Source organism: Myodes glareolus, chromosome 6, assembly GCF_982192425.1.
Source record: "Myodes glareolus chromosome 6, mMyoGla1.1, whole genome shotgun sequence".
In the NCBI taxonomy this organism is placed as follows: domain Eukaryota; kingdom Metazoa; phylum Chordata; class Mammalia; order Rodentia; family Cricetidae; genus Myodes; species Myodes glareolus.
The window spans coordinates 62,278,784-62,297,617 of NC_142031.1; the positions used below are offsets into that span (position 1 = coordinate 62,278,784).

Genomic DNA, 18,834 nt, shown 5'->3' on the forward strand with positions numbered 1-18,834 from the left:
ATTCATATATATATATATAAATATATATATATGCAATCAAAGGTAAAGTTTGAATTTTAGACTCCATATACAGTAGAAAGGAAGGAATGGAGGGAGAAGGAGAGGAAAGGAAAGGAGACAGGAGAGAGAGAGAGAACCTAACTTTGCTTAGGTAGCTCATGTATAGGTTCAAAGAAGACATCTGAGCAATGCTCTCAAGAGGACTGGGCCTCTGTATAACAAATGAGGGAAATAGAATGGGAGGAAGAAGCAGCATTATTGTCTGCACATATAATAGGAAAAATCAATAGTACGTTAGAACACTGGAAATGGCTGTGTAGCACAGGAGAATGGAGTAGCATCTTTGACATACTGTGGATGAAATGGAAGGATGGAGGAACTTAGACAGCTTGTCTATTGGAAGGTCTTGTGTCTCAAACTCCTGGGTTTGCCTTTATACTGTTTCTGAAGAATAATAATGGCCAGGAGACATGAATGATGCTCTATGGAATACAAAAGAACTTTATAGACAAATGCATCTGAGAATTGATACCAATTATTTATTCAGCCCATTTGTGGACATTTGTAATCTATGGGGAAAATTAACCAGTAAATAAATGGGTAGCAAATTGATAGGTATATAAAGTAATGTCTTTAATTTTGTGTGATAAACATTTGAAAATTTTCATTCATTTCCTGGGCAATGCCAATGAATATCTCTCACAACATAGCTCAGGAAACTTGCTAAGGACACAAATGTAATCAAATACATGCCAAAACAAAGAACCTGCTCTGTGCAGAAGGGAACTGGAGGAGGGGCAGTGCAGCCCAGTGACCCAGGGACAAGGGGAGAAAGGTTGGAGTAAATAAAACAGACTGGGGAGAAGCTGATATGTTTTGAGACTCTTTAGAAAGCATACATGTTATGCTTTGTGGTCATAATTAATAAAAGAAATAGGACATAAGAATGAATATTTAGGGTGATCAAGCCTGGGGTCAGCCTAAGATGCCCAGAAATTCTGGACTGCATATAGAGACTTTGTCTCAAAACGGAAAGAAAGAAAGGAAGAGGGAAGAGGAGGAAGGAGAAAAATATGTCTTTATAAGTTTACATTCTTCCTTTTTTTGTTTATTTGTTTGTTTGATTGTTTGTTCTCTTTTGGTTTTTCAAGACAGGGTTTCTTTGTGTAGCCGTGGCTCTCCTGGGACTCGCTCTGTAGACCAGGTTGGCTGGCCCAGAGCTCACAGAGATCTGCCTGCCTCTGCCTCTCAGTGTGCTGGGAATAAAGAAAGGCATGCACCACTACCGCCCGGCTAAGCTGACCTTATTTCAAAACACCATAAATATGAGAAGCCAGCATGGTTTCTGGGTGTGTCCTAACCACTTCCCATACTGCTTAGGTAATGCTCACAAATCCCAAGAAGAAAGCCTTGGCAGTTACCTGCCGGGTTTAGCTTTCAAAGTTACAGACCCCTTAATGTTTGGAGTTCCAGAGACAAACTGGAAACAACCAACAAGGCTTGGTAATTCAGATTCAGATGCCATACATTTTTGGAAGTTGCCCGGTCTGCTATCCAAGGTTCTGAACTAAGTTCTGTAGTTACTGAATGAATGTCCTAGTTTCATTTCTGTTGCTGTGAAGAAACAAACAAACAAACAAACAAACAATAAATAGGTTCTAATAAAAAGCAGCTTAGGGGGAACAGGTTTATTTTAGTTCATAATTCCAGGCCACAGTTCCTTTGCATGGGATTTCAAGGTGGTAGGGACTGGAAGCAGGAAGCAGTTAGCTGCACCACATCCATAGTCAAACAGGGAAAACGGGTATGTGTATGCTTGTTTGCTTGGGCTCAGATTCATTTCTCCACTCTCACATAGTTCAGGACCCCCTGTCTAGAGAATGGTGCCACTCACAGTGGGCTGTCTTTCTCTGTGTCTTCTTTACTAATCAAGATAATTCCTCATAGATACAGTCATAGGCCAACTCAATGTAAACACTCCATCATTGATTGGACTCTTACCAGAGGACTCTAGACCATGTCAAGTCAGCAGATCTATCCTGTGCTGAGTTGATCTGTTGCCCTTTGGTCTTCTAGCTGTGTCAAACTCAGCGTTTTCACTAAAGAGCCGCCTTGTCTGAAATGAAGCAAAACACCACATGCTTAGTGCTCTGAATGCCTGCGGTGCCAGGTCTATCAAGAGCAGTCTGTTTCCTCATTTGGGTCCTTGGAAGATTAACCATGAGATACAAGCTCTCTGTGTCCTGAGAGGTTAAAATATCCCAACAGTAAGTAAATATTTCTTTCAAAAATAAAATTGACCACCCAAGGGACAGAAAATTTCTGTTTGTGAATGCCTCCTAAGCTGGATAAATTGTTTCTCACAGGTTCATTTCAGCACACCTGGGTTTTTGGACCCAAGTTTTACCTCAGCAGGAAGCTTCTATTGGCCAATGGTGTATATTGAATTTGGCTTTCTGAGAGGCCCATTTTTTGTTCCCAGGAACTCAAGACACGATGAATACAGAAAATATGCATTTCCAAGTACTATGCAGTGGCCTTTATCTAGCAGAAAATAAGTTAAATGCAGTAACAATTCAGAAGAGAAAATTTAGCATTCTGTAGAGGTGTGTGTGGGGGGAGTCATGGGAAGCTTAATGGAGAAGGTGGAAGAAAGATTTGGTCTTGATCATCAGGCAGATTTCAAACACACAGAAAGATGGCATGCTTGATGCCATCAGCGTGGGAGCACAGTGTCCTTGAACATCTGAAAGATGGGAAATACCTAATTCTGCTGAGAGATGAGAGCCCTCGCCATGATTTATGTCATTCTCTGCATCTATATTTACAAACACCACCACTGACCATGTACCCTTCCCCATGGTGGTCAGAGTACTTTTCTCAAGCACAGGAAGACATACCTTTTTCAAATATACTGTTATTTGGAAGAGTGTACTTCAATAGCCTCCCCCAGATACTTTGATGTTTACTTTAAAGAGAAGTTCAAGGCAGAAGGGCACTACTGAGCCTTTTTATTCCTCCAATAAGACCACTGCCACCAATAGCAGCTACAGGGTGAACAATGTGTCACACGTTGAAACAAAACCAGCTGTGGGGCAAATAAGGAGAACTGAAAAGTGACCAGAAAAGGTAGGGGGAGAGGAAGAAGCTTCCAGAAAACATGAGGTTTGATGAGGAAACTGGAAGTTTGCCCAGAGAAAACACTTTAAGGAGTTTCTAAGAACTGTGCACGTAAGAAATTCTGAGATTTTTTTTTTTAACCTAGAATCCTACATAGCATAATTTCAAAGGAGACCCTTTGGTGGCATCTTACAGAACCTCTAGGAAGTGCTGCACCTTCAGATCTTTGGCAATGACAAGGAGACAACTGAAGAGGCACAGCAGGGAAAACAGTCTCTCCAGACTGGATGTGACCAAGAAATAGAGCTCTACCCTGGAGACCAGCTTCACAGTGCCTTCTATTTACTGGGTATGAGTCACCACATGGGTCAGAAGAGCAGGGCTTTTTATTGGTTTTCATCTGAACTTGGGCATGGGATCAGTGTATCTAATGAATACAACCTCACCAACATTATTTAGCTGTATTGGTTTTAACAGGCACCCATATACTTCCCCCACCCCCTTGGCTCTCAGAACTTACTGAAGTAAGACAGACAAACAGACGCATCCATGCGTACATCCTCATACACCCGTTTCCCGCTTAGTGCTTCCCAGCCTTTGCTCATTAATAATTTAGCCGTTCATCAGTTTACAGAAAAGTTCTCATCGTCAATCCTTTCATTGACCTAAGCGTCATGCCTGTCTTTTCACAGGCTGCAGTGAGGTCCCTCTCAGACTCGAATGGACTGAGCACCCCTACAATAAGGTCTCTGACTGCAGGCGTGCACATGAAAGGTGACGCTCTGGGCAAGTGTCTGTGCTGATGCATTAAAAGAACCATTTTATTGCTTCTGTGGTCTGAAAAAAACAAATTTACACAGAGGAGGGTTGTCCCCCCACCAATTTTGCCAAATTCAGGAAATGCTACTGCATTCAAAGGAATGGAAGAGCATTTACTTTCTCAGCAACCTGGGGCCAGCAGCACTCCCGCATCTCAAGGTGCCGGTCTTGCCTCTTCTCCTCTTCTCCTTTGATATAATATAAGTCATTCTCCTTGTCGAAATGACTATCAGACCAGTGGTCCCAAAAGCAGGCGTCTGGGACACTGCATGCCATACTTGAAGAAACTGCAGGGGGTGGGGAGGGAAGCTGGCATGATGCGATTTCCGCACAGCAGGCTAAGCAGGCTTTTATGCTGTACCACCCATTTTACCCTGTGCGTCATATAAAAGCATGATTTTAAATTACGTATGTACCAAACTTTAATTTTCATTTCACACTCGAAAGTTCTGTACAAAAAGAGGCAATGCAGGCAAAAAAAAAAAAAATTACAATGACTTCGGCAAACAACATATGACAACTTCAAAGCCCCTCCTAATGTGCAGTCATCTTTACAGGTGCACTGTGGCAATGGAGTTCTGAAGGCGGGGGCTGGTGGAGATAAAAATCCCAATGTTAGTTATTAATATCTAGAGCATTTGCGAGATGCCTACTATGTAAGATTGAATGAGAAGTCTGGACTTTACTGTACAACTGGATCCCTAGATTGGGTAGGTTTCACCTTGCTCTTGAAGAAGCACGAAATAATTTTGACTTAATTGTGATGAGGTCTTGAAAAACTTAGGCTTGTCATTCGTGTTTGACATAGCTGTGATAACCAAGAATGTATGTTTATGTTGGTGAGGAATACATTAACTAAATATTAAGATATACTTAAGACCGTTCATGGTCTTCATCTAATATTCTGGCTGTATTGCGGCTCTAATATTCTGGCTCTATTTATTACCAATAAAAATACCCATTTCCACCCAGCTTTTGCGATGAATGTCTAGGTAAACACGAGAGGCGTTATCATGCCAAAAGTAGCAACATGTCTGGGAAACACCATTTTTGACCTTCTTTCTTGCCTCAAATTAAATAGAAAAGGCTTTATTTTAAAACTATGAGACATCAATTATGAAGTATTATTAACATTGATATTGTCCCTGGTATTTTTCCCCAAACCACCCATGAGTGCTGGATACATAAGCATGCAGCACAAAAAAAAAAGAAAGAAAAACCAAATTGTTCAAGGATACCCGATAACTACTAGACAGCCTATAAGAGAAATTGGTCTCCCACAACAGTTCTGGAGTGGACTCAAGATCCACTCCCTGTTAGTGATCACAGACACATACTCTTGGTGACCTGAGGCTTCTCAGACCCTGGGCTTCTCAAAATTCAAGTCCCGCTGAGTCTCATCATTGGAGACAATGGATTGGCTAGACTGAAGCAGACTGACAGCACCCATACATACATTTGGTCCCACTGAATGGAAAATCTAACTAAAAGTTACAAATATCCTCAACTCTCTCTCTCTCTCTGTGTGTGTGTGTGTGTGTGTAATCTGACAGATAATCTCTGATGTTTTCTTATGTAGCCAGCTGAGAGGCAGCTATGGTATAAATAATGTGGCTTAGATACAGGGTTCAGGTCTGTGTCTAAGAGCCCGAGAGAAATTAGGCAGTCCTTTCTTCTCTGAATTGTCTCCTCTTTTGAGGAAAGGGCAAATGGACACAAGCTCACTCACAGTGTGCCTCACTGCCCTTGTAGGCTCGAGGGTTGCCCAACTGAGCAATACTCATGACTGCCAAATAGAACACCCTGAAGTTGAGTGTTGGAGGGATGTCTCACCCCACACGATCACATTTCCTGGCCTCCTATGGATCTTGGAATTCCTAGGCTTGAGAAGCTCATGGAAGCCATCTAGCAGGGTTCTGTTCTGCTGAGAACACCCACATCAGTCAAGTGGCTGTATTTACTCTTCTGGTAAAGCACCAAGGTACAAGGTTCTTCCTTCTCCATTGACTACACTGATATACAGAGCAGGGAAGCATTTCTCCCTATGTGTTTGCATTTCTGTGTTGAAACAAGCCAAGCATTCCCTTTCTTGGAGGATTTGGTGGAATGCTGGATGGCCACTTCCCTAGTCTGGAAGTGCAGGTACTCAGAGCTCTTCTCTTGGAATGTTGCAAACCAACTCATACTACACCCCAATCATCCTAGACCTGAATTCCAGGGCTACTATTCATAAGCTGTCTGGAAAACTCTCTCCTTCCAGGAGAGACATGCAAGCACTATCACAGGTTAGCCTCAAGATTTCTCTAGAAAGCTCCATACACTCCACAGTACATCTCCATAGGCCACATGGGAAAGAGGGAAGAGTAGAGAGTCAGGTAGGAAACATCCGAGGACCTACTCCAAAGTAGGAGTCATCTTATGTGCCCATATCTTTCCTTTAGATGTCAAAGTATGTTTCCAAGATTCGAACCTAACACAGCTGTGACCTATAGGCAGAATGACTGCAGGACTGGTGAGACTGATAATCATAAAGATACTCCTTGGAATTTATGCATGAAGGAAGGTTGATAGCATGGCTCCTACTAGCCTTCCAGGACTCTTAGAAATTCTTTTAGATTAGTTTTTAAAAGTTCATTTATTTTATGTGTATAAATGTTTTTTTCCTGAATGTATAGGAGCACACTATGTGTGTGCATGGTACCCATGGAGATCGGAAGAGGGTACCAGATGCCCTGGAACTGGAGTAATGGATAGCTGTCAGCCACTATGCGGGTACTGGGAATCAAATCCAGATCCTCTGCAATAGCAAGTACTCTTAACCACTGAGCCGTCTCTCCGGCCTCCAAGACTGTCTATTTTATACACGAGGAAGGTGAGGGTGCTAAGAGTGAATCTGTCGAAGTACCCAGAGCGGCGGAGGCTGACACCAGGCAATCAGGAAACATAGATATCTTCTCTCTAAATCCCTTGATCTCTGGGAAATAACAAAGTGCCTTAGTTCTCAGTTCTGATATGAACAGTCCATTTTCACAGAGAAGTGGGGGTTTCCTTATCACGAGGGGTGGTGTACACAGAACTCAGCAGGCTCCTGGGGAATGAGTGGCCTTATTTACAACCAGAGTTCCATTCCTCTGTCCCCGCAGGCAGAAGGTTGACAGAGATATGATTATCCTTATGCCAGCTCCCTCTCTCAAATGCTCTTCAGATAGCCACTTCCCAGTTCTCCTGTAGGAACCCCCTATCAACACCATTGCCTCCTCATTAGTGGATTAAAACACAGGCAATTTTCCTCTTACAACAACTAAAAGGGAATGGAAGGAACACGGATGGAGACAGAAGGAGAATGTTTAGATTAATAACACACGTGCATACAGAAAAGCTGCACGTGAGGTTTGCAGGCGGAAGGAAGAGGGGGCCGTGCTGGCCTCACAACAGTTGTGCCCCACCCTCCACATGCATTTTTCTTATCTTGCATTCTTCTCTCTTGCTCTCTCTCTGTCAGGGCAACAGTTGTGTGCTTCTTGTATCTGAGCCGACACAGGAAATCAAGTACTTTGTGTTTCTATAAACTATACTCCCAGAGAGATAACACATCTAGAATTAAAACAATACCGCAAACTATTAAGAATTTCTGCTTGTTACAGGTGTCACTGCAAGACTCCAGCAGCCAAGAATGAAGTTTCCAAATTCGGCCCTTGGAGACAGGATTTTCATTTCGAACATCAAAGGTAAGGCTCCCGAGTCAATTTATGCTCTGCTGGGTTGAGTCAGTCAGGATACAAATTAAGGTCCATATATTTCAGAGACAAGAAGGAAGTAGTTATGTAAATACACAAGTATTAACATCAATCTGTATTAAATTATGTAAACATATACATCTTCTGAGGTCAGCACACAGATCCTCCTCTGTAAGCAGGGCTCTACTGAAGCATCGCTCGAATCTGTTTGGAAGTCGATTCGTCATTCAAGTGCTTTGTAGTGAACCTGTGGAGAGAGAGTTGGATGTCAGGGCTCGCTCAACTGAAATCTGTAAATAAGAACTATGGGCTCACTTCTTTAGACAAAAAGCTACATGTTGGTGTTCGTTTCATATATTCTCTGCAATTTTTTAAAAAAATAATTTATTTAGCTTTTATTTTATGTGCATTGGCATCAGATCCTCTGGAACTGAAGTTATAAACAGTTGTGAACGGCCATGTGGGTGCTAGGAATTGAACTCAAAACCATCTGGAAGAGCAGCCAGTGCTCTTAACCGCTGAGCCATCTCTCCAGCCCTGGAAGTTTATTTTTTATTTGACTTTGACTTGGTTTTGCTCAGTATTCCAGGTTGACATTGCACTCACTCTGTAATCCAGGTTGGTCTCAAACTCATGGCAATCCTCCTGTCTCAACCTCCCCACTGCTGAGATTATAGACTCATCCCACAACGCCAAGCTTGTCAGGCAGGCAGCTGTGATATTTGCTTTTTCTTGTGTGGCAAGTATCAAATTAAGTCTTTTGTTGTGGGAATTCATTCAACCATTAGCCTTCTGGGTACCAGCACACGTGGTCTGATAAGCTTCCTTAATTACATCTACAGTCTTTTTTTTTTTTTTAAACCTCATCAAATGATCACAAAGAGTAGACATAACTGATCTCATCTTCAAGGAGATATATTTCACAGCACTTACTTCAACATCTTGTCCATTGAGGCTAACCCTGACAAGTTATGAACTTCAAATTAAGGACTCCTAAAATTTAAACTGCCTGCTGGAAGGGCTCTGCTTATCCCCGTTGCCGCCACCAGGGGGCACAAATGCAGGTACACTACTGAAGCTGTAATCTTAAATGTCATTGGACTCCATCTTGTGTGCAAAGGATTGTAAAAAAAAAATGACCTATAACACAACTTCGACCACATGTTAGGCACTCTGGGTCACAGAGAACTGTGGTAAGTGACTTGATTTCACAGGTAGAGAGCCGAGGGTCAAAGAGCTCTGAAGCTCACAGCAGATGTTTTGACTCGTGAACAATCTGTGACATTTGACTTGAGCCTAAGTCTGACTGCCTTGAAAGCCTATAATCTTCCCACTTCAGCGTGTGTCTCCAGGAAACACAAATTCCCACACTGGGATGGGACTCGTAGCTTCACACCATGTCCTGATCTCCAACATGTTTTGGTAGCTAGAATGAAACTGCCAAGTTCCAGAGATTCAGAAGTTATAGTCTTCTTAATGAATACAGAAAGCCAGCATGGTGAGCTTACAGTCTTGCTTGGAGTATACCTAGGATTTGGGAGGCTCTTATGAGAATGATGTTAGGAAAAATCTTAAGGAGAACCTCTCTGCTGACTCAAAATAACTCCAATTAGACCAAATCAAAAATGCCTACATTTAATAAATGCGGTGTTTTCCTGGGTGGCCCTGAGAGCATGGCGGGAAAGAGGAGGGGAGAGGAGCCCACACAAACTCTGTAGACAACATGTTACTTTTTCTGATACAGGAGCCTAAATAGCCTGTAGGAGTGGTCCTGACCCTCCCTGGGAAGGGGTCAGCATTTGGCGGGATTTCTGGGAGCTGGAGTCCAGTCCAAGGCAACTCCCAGGGGAAGGGGCTGGGGTGATGCTTTGAACCAAATATCCCAGGGAAGGGACTTGAGATAGAGCTTTTTGCTCCATTGGCGCCCCAAGGCAGGGGCTGGGGTGACACTTCCTACTTAATATTACATTCCAGACTCTTTGGATATAGGGGTGTTAGAAGGCTGGGGTCTCACTTCAATCAAACATCCCAGAGTCCTTGGATATAGGGGTGTCACTTTTGATCAAACATCTGATTCATATATCCTCTAAAGATGATGAGTTGGCAAGCCAGAAAACCAGTAACTTTAGTGTCTTAAGATTGCTGGCTTTATCCAGTGAAGGAGGATAATAGACCAGTTTGGGGTCGATAAATAGTAATGGCTGCATTGGACAGTGTGACTGGAGGTAGAGCATTGCATGTAGAACTGACTGCTGCCCCATTTCTCTTAGACTTACCCATTCTGACTGCATGGGTTGCATTGCATGGGACTGAAGGAAATGAAAGGCTAAGACAGCAAGCTCCATGAGTCTTCCAGATTAAAATTCTGCATGGGGAGGGTTTGTGCAGTTCAGCAAGTTTCTTTGGATGCAGCACAGCTAAAAATAACAACCTCTTTCTTGAAGTGGACTAAGCAAATGCATCCTTGGGAAAAGAGAGATGCCTAAGGAGTGGGAGCACGTTATAGCTGGCTAAATATTCAGGCACCCAGCAGTGAATAACAGATCCTCAGTTCTGGCAGGTGCAGGTAGGAGCCACTTGGGGAGTTCAAACCAAGCAAACAAAAACAAACAACAAGCTAACACAAGAGGGATGCTTGAGTTTCAAAGCTAACGACTAATTTACTTGGCCTGCAACCTCAGTTCCTGGAAACTCCCTTCATCTTCCTCCCATGCAGCCAGGGTCGGGAGCCCTTGGTTAAGATAGACATAAGAACCGAGAAGGATACCTCACTATACATAGAGCATCACGGTCAAGAGTCAGGTGTGAGACTCGCGGGACCACCAAGACCCAGGTATAGGTCCTAACTTGGCCCTTTACTGTGAGGCATGGAAACGTTATTTGAGCACACAAAGCTGGGTACAGGCATGGTGCTGCACGCCTTTAATTCTGGCATTCAGTAGGCAGAGACAGGTGGATCCCTGAGTTCAAGGCCAGCCAGGACTACAGAGTAAGTTCCAGCGCAGCTAGGACTGCACAGATAAACCTTGTTCTCAAAACCCAAAACTTAACTTACCTCAAATTCTCCCATCTTAAAAAGTGAATGATAAAACCCGCGCTGCCCTCCCAGCACTGTTAGGAAGGTGAACCATGTGACAACCAGTCAAGGGCTAAGACTGCCCAGGCTTCTAGCGCCCAACAGCTTCTGTATTTGCATCGGTCTGAAGGGGAAGCTGAACTACCCACCCCAGAGACTGGCTCACCTGAGAGCATTCAGCAGCCCTTCCACACTGTCCGGGGCCTGCTCCTTCAACACTTTTATGCAGCCTTTCATCTGGAAGAAGAATGCACAGCGTTTCGTTAGTACTCTAGTAAACCTGTACAGAGGGATATCTGTCCATACTGACAACTCTATGTAGCCACCAAACATGGAAATCAGAAATAAGCTGCCCTATCCCCTCAGGATGGTGCATTGTGCCTCTGGATTTCTCCAGAGTTCTGTACAATGGAAAGATTGCAATCTCTACTGGTTTTCATTCTAGTCCGCAACTGTCCATTTGACTTTGGGAATAAACGTCTTGCTTTATACTCTGGAGCCCAGAGCAGGAACAAAAATCACTCTCCTTGGCTCTTGGTGGAGATTCATTAAGTGTTTTACACACTCAATAATTTAATGTTTTGTCTGCTAAGAATGCTTCTTCTCTGTCAGCTCTTGATTGGCACACCCATAATATTTTGTAAAGTCTCAGGTTCACTGGCCCCCAGGAAATGTGTGTGTGTGTGTGTGTGTGTGTGTGTGTGTGTGTGTGCATGTGTGTGTGTGTGTGTGTGTGCATGTGTGTGTGTGTTGGTGTATGTGTGTTGCATGCAGGTAGAGGACCGAGGACAAGTTCAGCTGTCATTCTTAACGTACTATCCACCTAATGTTTAGACAGGGTCTCTTTTGCCTGGAGCTTGCTAAGTAGGCTAGGCTAACTGACAAGAAAGCCCCGGAGATCTGCCCATCTCCACTCCCCCAAGACTGGGAATGTAAGCACATCAGCCATATATGGCTTTCTAAAAAAAAAAAAAAAAAAACAAACCAAAAAACCAAAAAAGCAAAAACAAAGACTCCTGAACATGAATTTATTCTTAGTGCTTTCAAAGTAAACACTATGCAGACAGAGATATCACTGTGGCCCAGAAAATCTCTTTTCATCTCACTACCTGTACCATAGATAGTCACTACCACTTCTTTGTGACCCCAATATGACTTTGCATTTATTAGGTAACTCTGGATAGACTAGCCCCTCATCAAGTCAATAATTTGTCTCCCTCAGTAGACCAGTAACCCCTAGAAGTACAGGTCTGGGTCTTAATCACCTCTGAGAAGACTGGCAAAGGGCAATTGCAAAGAATGTGAACCGTCTAGAGGTCAAATTTCTAGTTTTTATCCATGCTGCTTTGTAGTCGTGTGAACTTACGCAACTTCCTAGGTTTTCTGAGGCCTTGGAATTAAAGTAATCTAATTCTGTTATGAAAATTAAAATTTACATCATGTTATTTTATGTATATCCTTGACTGTTTTACTTATCCTTTGGAAAAAGCAAAGATTTTTCTATAAAAAGTCAACCACTTCTTTTAATCTTAGACATTCATGCAGGGTGTGGACATCTGAGGAGTTTGATTATACCAGCGGCTACCTGCAGAGTGGCAACTTCTCAACAATGCTTGTGGTCGTATTTCAAATATGCAAAAGTTTAATGATAGTAGCTTTATAGACCCTGTCAATTGCTGTACGTAGACTGAGAAACATTTGGAGATCATACAAGAATGAAGTCACGGTCAAATACACGTCTATAAAAGATACAGGTTTGGAGAGGGGCTACATTTATGCCAGTTATGTGCCACTCTGGGTTTGTGATGGTATCAGGCCCATAAATGTGGAGAATTTTGTCCCTCTCCCATCAGAGGTGGGAGTCTAGTGAGAAGAGAGAGACTGGTAGCTCAATATCATGGTGCGATAAGTGTTCATGTGATGACGTCACAAGGGGCAGTGAGAGCACAGATGCTGAAGGAGGTGGATGTGCAGGGGGTACTCTTGAGGAGTCTCCAGTTCTATTTAGGCACGATGAAAACCGTGGGTGTGAATAACAAGAAACTGTCAGAAATGCGTTTGGGACCAGAGCTAGGGTGGATTTAACAACCCAGTCAGGACTTGGAAGCTTTTCCTTGAAGAAAATACCTTTGGAAGGCGTTATGCATTGTATAAATATAGAGAGTGTAGGAAAGGAGCAGAATGAGGCAAAGACAGAAGGAGGAGGATGTGAAGTCCCCTGGGATATGAGGGGTGGGGCCGCAGTGAGTTGAAACACAGAGGGGGATGGATGCTCAGTCACTGGCAACTTAAGAGGGTAAGGAAGAGGGACTCACAGACAACGCTTAGCATCCGAAGGATGAAAGTTCTGGGTTTCTTCTAGTTTAGATACTGGATGAGAGGATGGGTCAATATCCAAACTAGGGTTCATGAGGGAAGGAGCTCCTTTGGTTGTGACTGGCCATGCTTCATGTATCCCTAACAAGTGTTGTCTGGAGTGATGGGCAAAGTCTTGGCTGGGGACAGATGTTAAGGTGCGATTCTCTATGGGGTCACCTCCTAAGAGGGTGTGGAAATCACTTGAGAACTCCAGTTCATCCCCTCACATCTTTCCTGTCACCAAGACTGTCCTCTGGTCCCTAAACAACTCCTCTTCCCTGAGTCTTGGTGATTTTGCTCTGGCCCTTCCTTGCCTCTATCCATCTGAGAAATATCCTTGACGGACTACCTCAAATCCCACCTCCTTTGCCACTAAACAGAACAGTCTCTCCCTCAACTGTTCCCTAGAGCTCCTTACATGCCTCCTCTGTAAACCAGACCCCCCCCACCTTTGTATGTATACCTGGTACCTCTTCCAGGGCCTCACAGATAAACACATTTCCTCACAGTTGATCCTAACATCCTAAGGACTTAGCAACCCAGTGCCTATAGCTGCTGGCCTAGATGCAGAGTGGTGGAATGGACCCTCTTCAGAGAGGTCTAGTGTTCATCAAGCCTAAAGCCTTCTTAGAGGCACATGCACAGTTCACCACAAACTGGACTTTCTTAATCTCCATTAATAAATAGACTTGAAAAATGCTCAAGAAAATCAACACATTCCCTGTTTGGGAACTTAACAGATTCTGTAAATGGCTTAGAAAGCCAAGCTTTTTATAAAATAGGGTGGCAAGGGCTAGGTAGATGGCCCAGTGCATAAGAAAACTTGTACAAACATGAAGACTTGAATTCAAATCCCCAACATCCATGTACAAATGTCATTTCTGGTTGCATGTTCCCATAATCCCAGAACATTTGGTTGGAGATAGATGGATCCGGGAACTGACAAGCCGGACAGCCTAGCCAAATCCGCTAGCTGTAGGTTCAGTGAGAGGCCCTGTCTCCAAGGAATAATGTGCCAGATAATAGCCCAGGAATCCCAATATCCTTTTCCGGCCTCTGTAGGTGTTTGCATGGGTATACCAACCCACAAACACATGTAAACACACACATGCACAAAACCACAAAGAAAAGGTTAAGGGTACAAAGGGCTTATTTCACCCAGTATAATTTTAGTTGTTGACTCTGTGGTAAGTTAACAAATGGCTACAGTAAACCAAAATGCCACAGGAATACCAGGCACTAAGCTCAATTCATAGTCACGTGATAGAGTTTTTCACAGTTATTTGTACTCAGTCTTTAGTGCCAAATCCTTAAGCCCCCACAATGAGCACAATGAATATATTCATTGAAATATTTTCATAATATATTCTTATGTAAAAGAAATATATTTTAAAATAGTGCAAACAGCAGGATTCTAATTTGTTAGACTCAGCCATCTATTAAAACACAAGGAGTCATTTTCATTTCACTCTGCTTCCTAAATCTGAATGCATTGTACCAGGCTGTCTCAAGTTCCTGTTGCCATGACTTCCCACCATGATGGGCTATGCCCTGAGACTGTAAGCCAAAGTAAACTCTTCCTTAAGTTGTTTCTTTCAGGGTTTTGAATCATGGTCATAGAAAAAGTAATTAGTACAGAGTTACCGGGAAACACTGGCTAAAGGGAGTGTGGTTTATTCTGCAAATCATGTGCTTCCAAAGGTCTCTGCGTATGCATCCATGTTTTCCTTTTTTCTTACACTCACATTTAGACACTGAATAGACGCTTTGTGGAGGGCATCTAGTGGGTGTCAGGTATAATATCCCAGGACATTAGGTGCCTTGATCATTGTCCCTATACATTTGAAAAGCTGGAGTCTGTGGGAATGTTAGCAAAAGCAGTTTGGTAAAACATCTGAGGACCAATGGAGAAGGAAGGCTTCACTAATGTGGGGTAAAGCTAATGTGATACTGGATGAGCTGCACCTAAAGAGTGCCTGGAAGAGATCCACCATCAGAGGAGGAGGTGATGGAGAGACTCTTGAATTCTACAATAAGCACAGACAGGATGGTTGGTGGGGCAGCAGGTGAGGTTGATGAGAGAAGAGGTTGAAAGGTCATTTGGTCTTTGACATTGTGCCTTGCCATCCAGAAGTCCCCATCTCTATTTATATCATAACACACAGATGGTACGGCGGGTGCATAGACAGGGAAGCTGGGATGGATGGTGGTGTGAAGGTGGGGGTGGAGGATCTCTGCTCAGCTCCATTAAGGCCTAGGGGATCAGCATCCCAGCACTTCAGCTACATGTGGGATGCAGGATGTCTCCGCCTAACCATGTCAGAAACCATGAACTACTTGTTAGGGAGAAATTTGACATGCATCTCCAAGATAGAAATCTCGGAGAGGTCTTGCTCAGTGATGGATGGAGGCCACAGGAAGAGAAGTAAGGTCTACCAGATGGCATTCACGGGCTTTTATGAGGAAAGCTCATTACAGGAGAATTCTTACATCAATTTTGGATGTCTTGCAGAAAGCTCCCACAGGGTGCACGTGGTCATAGAGGATGATGACCCCCACCATCACCCTCATGCAGAACATGAGTGTCTCCTCGCTTGTAAACCTGCTCCTGTACTCCCTGAAAGAGAAGACATGGATGTGCCATCATTCCCTTATTCAAACACGTGCATTCTGAGACCCACAACTGGCCATTCCTCTACCCACCCACCCCTGACAGAACTCACCCACGACCTGCAATGATCAGGTTAATATGCTCTTTAAAAGACCCAAGACGACAATTTTCCTTGACTCTCTCCAACTAGCAATTCAGAGAAAACTCTGGTAAATTAGAGGGCGGTAAATTCCCTTGTCTGCTTCCCTTTAGCGGCTAGCTCACCATGTACATCAACTGCTACCCATCAATCTTGAATATTTTATAGCCAGCCCCTCTGGCTGTCCAAGATTATAGAGAATAATGGCTTCATTACAGGGAAAAGGAATCAGGCTCATTTCTACACAGCAGCGCTCATGTCTCCAGCTGGAGTCAGTTCCTTTGTTAAGACACAGGCTGTGGAAGAGCTTGGATTGGCGGATATCTCAAAGAAATTATGTACCTCGGAGTTATTTGTAAAGGTTAAATTTTGCTCACTTACTTTGACAGGGGCCCTGATGATTGCAATAATTTAGGCCAAAGCTAGAGACGTTTTTAGCATCAATTTCATTATGAGTTGGCCCCACAATGCAGACAATTACTATTTCTGTCTTGAAATAAATCTTAACTTTGGTATGAAGGAAAGATTTAAAATTAATATCCTTTTATGGGGCAGGAGAGATGGCTCCCTGGGTAAAGCACTTGCTGCATAAGGAAGAGGAACTGAGTTTGGCTCCCTAGTGCCCATGTATATGCCAGGTGGTTGTGCTGGCTTGTCTTATGTCAACTTGGCAGAAGTTAGAATCGCTGGAGAAGATAAAACCTCAATTGAAAAGATGCCTTCCTAAGATCTGGCTACAGGCAAGCCTGACAGGCATTTTCATTAGCAATTGATGGTGGAGGGACCTAGCCCATTGTGGATGATGCCATCCTGGGTTTTATAAGAAAGCAGACTGAGAAAGCCACAAGGATCAAGCCAGTAAGCAGCACCCCTCCATGGCTTCTGCATCAGCTCCTGCCTCCAGAATCCTGCCCGGGTCGAGTTTCTGTCCTGATTTCCTTCAGTGAAGGACTACAATGTGGAAGTATAAGGCCAGTAAACCCTTTCCTCTCCAACTTACTTTTGGTCACGGTGTTTCCACATCAATAGTAACCCTAACATAGTGTCCCACCTGCACTCCCAGCTCTTGGGAGGCAGAGACAGGGCATACCTGCAGCAAGCTGACAGCCAGCTTAGTCCTATCAGCAAAATTTGGGTTCAAATGACAGATCCTGCCTCAATATACATGCCAGAGAGCAGTTAAGGAAGACACCCAAAGTCAACCTCTGGCTTACAAACACATACACACACACACATATACATACACACACAGAGGCACACATGTGCACACACACACACACATATATGCATCAGCAAACACATGTGCATCCTCATATGCATGTGAAAACGAACACACACAAACACCATGCACATACACACCTGCAACATATAAAATGATAAAAGATCGTTTTATATTTGAAGACAGCCAGCTGCTATAATAAGGTGCCTGTGACACTTCTGGGTTCCGGCACCCGACGGAGCAGATGGTATTACGGGAACTTGATAACACACAAAGTACAAGGAAGGTCCAGAGAGGCCAGAGTTCATTTGTAATCACAGTGAGCAGTGCAGACTAAGTGCATCCCCAACCTTCCCTTGTAACTGTGTCCTTCATCCTTCATGACCCTAATCATCCTTCACGTTGAGTATTTGGCAAGCAGTTTAGGAACAAAGAAACAGAGGGTGAAGAGAGGAGTGGGGGGATTACTTTCACAGCGGTCTTATCGTTGCTACTCTTGGTTCTAAATCTCTACAGTATATTCATAATAACACCCACACACCTAGCCCATCTCACCATTTCATTGCATGGCTTATAGCAGTGATTCTCAACCTGTGGGTTGCGACCCCTCTAGGGGTCCTACAAACCCTTCACAGGGATCACGTATCAGATAGCTTGCATATCAGATATTTACATCACAATTCATAACTGTAGCAAAATTACAGTTATGGAGTAGCAATGAGAATCATTTTCTGGTTAGGGTGTCACCACAACGTGAGGAAATGTATTAAAAAGAGTCACCCACACTAGAAAGTTGAGAACCACTTTCTTAGAGCACATGACAAGCTGCTAAAACTTTGTGAGGCCAATCAACCCATGGGCAAGTCAGCTACTTCAGTTGTGAAATGGATCTAACGTTGACACAGACCACCCTAAGCTCCCATTGAAACCGGAGCAAACACTCTACAAGGGAAACTTTAATCTGGCATCTGAAAGAAGACATGCCACTATCAACACATCTGACCAGGTCCCAGCCTGGTGGAAACTTAGCCATGCCCACACCTCCGGTTTCACTTACGGTGTCTCCAGCATAACCTTGCAGACGCTTGTCATGGTACTGAGGCAGTCTGTGGTATTCTCTATTGGCAGGGTTTTATTCTAAGTGGAGAGACACAAACACACATTAGTCATCCTAGTAATATGCATGCATGGTAAAGAAAGATCACTCTGTGCGGTTCACTGGCTGCACTTACTTCTGAGACAAAGTGCATTGTGGCATTGCTGAGAGTCTTCAGCATCGGCGTGGCTTCAGCATAGAAGAGGGACATTCGGTTGGCCATCTCATTATTCACTTCATTCTCAATGTCTAACTGATGGAAACAAGAGCAGAAACAGTTATAAAGAGAACGTCCTTATCTCCACAACCAAATTATAGACAAGGACTTGGCCTTCTCTCTGGGCCTGGCTGGACACATAAGTCAAAGCAGCCATGGGGAGATGGTGGCCCCAGCTAGAGTTACACAGGGACTCACGTGCATGTTGTTGATGCGGTTGCGACTTATTGTTCTCCTGTAGTAACTAAAGTCATTCTGAATAGCTGGGTTCCTCATCTGAAATGTGGAAGAGAAGAAAGAAGGTCACCTTCCAGAAACAGGTGAAGGGGCGGTATCAGGAGCCCAGACACGAGGGATTGCAAATATAGCACAAGTTTTCTTTGTCATTCAAGGACCGGGGGAACCATTAAAAATAAGGACCTATCACTCCAGTGTTCTGAAA

At 43.6% G+C, this 18,834-nt stretch overlaps 1 protein-coding gene across 3 annotated transcripts in view; it reads right to left on the reverse strand.

The window, feature by feature from the left end:
* Nucleotides 1-4,336: 4,336 nt before the first annotated feature.
* Cyria (CYFIP related Rac1 interactor A) overlaps nucleotides 4,337-18,834 on the reverse strand; it is a 113,616-nt gene continuing 99,118 nt past the window's right edge. For all 3 annotated transcript variants that reach the window (XM_087907245.1, XM_087907247.1, XM_048439722.3), the window contains 6 exons: nucleotides 18,591-18,668; nucleotides 18,312-18,428; nucleotides 18,137-18,216; nucleotides 15,601-15,727; nucleotides 10,919-10,989; nucleotides 4,337-7,923 (listed from right to left, as the gene is read on the reverse strand). In XM_087907245.1, coding sequence (XP_087763371.1) covers nucleotides 7,860-7,923; nucleotides 10,919-10,989; nucleotides 15,601-15,727; nucleotides 18,137-18,216; nucleotides 18,312-18,428; nucleotides 18,591-18,668 — 537 coding nt within the window. In that variant the 3' untranslated portion in view covers nucleotides 4,337-7,859. The remainder of the gene's footprint in view (nucleotides 7,924-10,918; nucleotides 10,990-15,600; nucleotides 15,728-18,136; nucleotides 18,217-18,311; nucleotides 18,429-18,590; nucleotides 18,669-18,834) is intronic.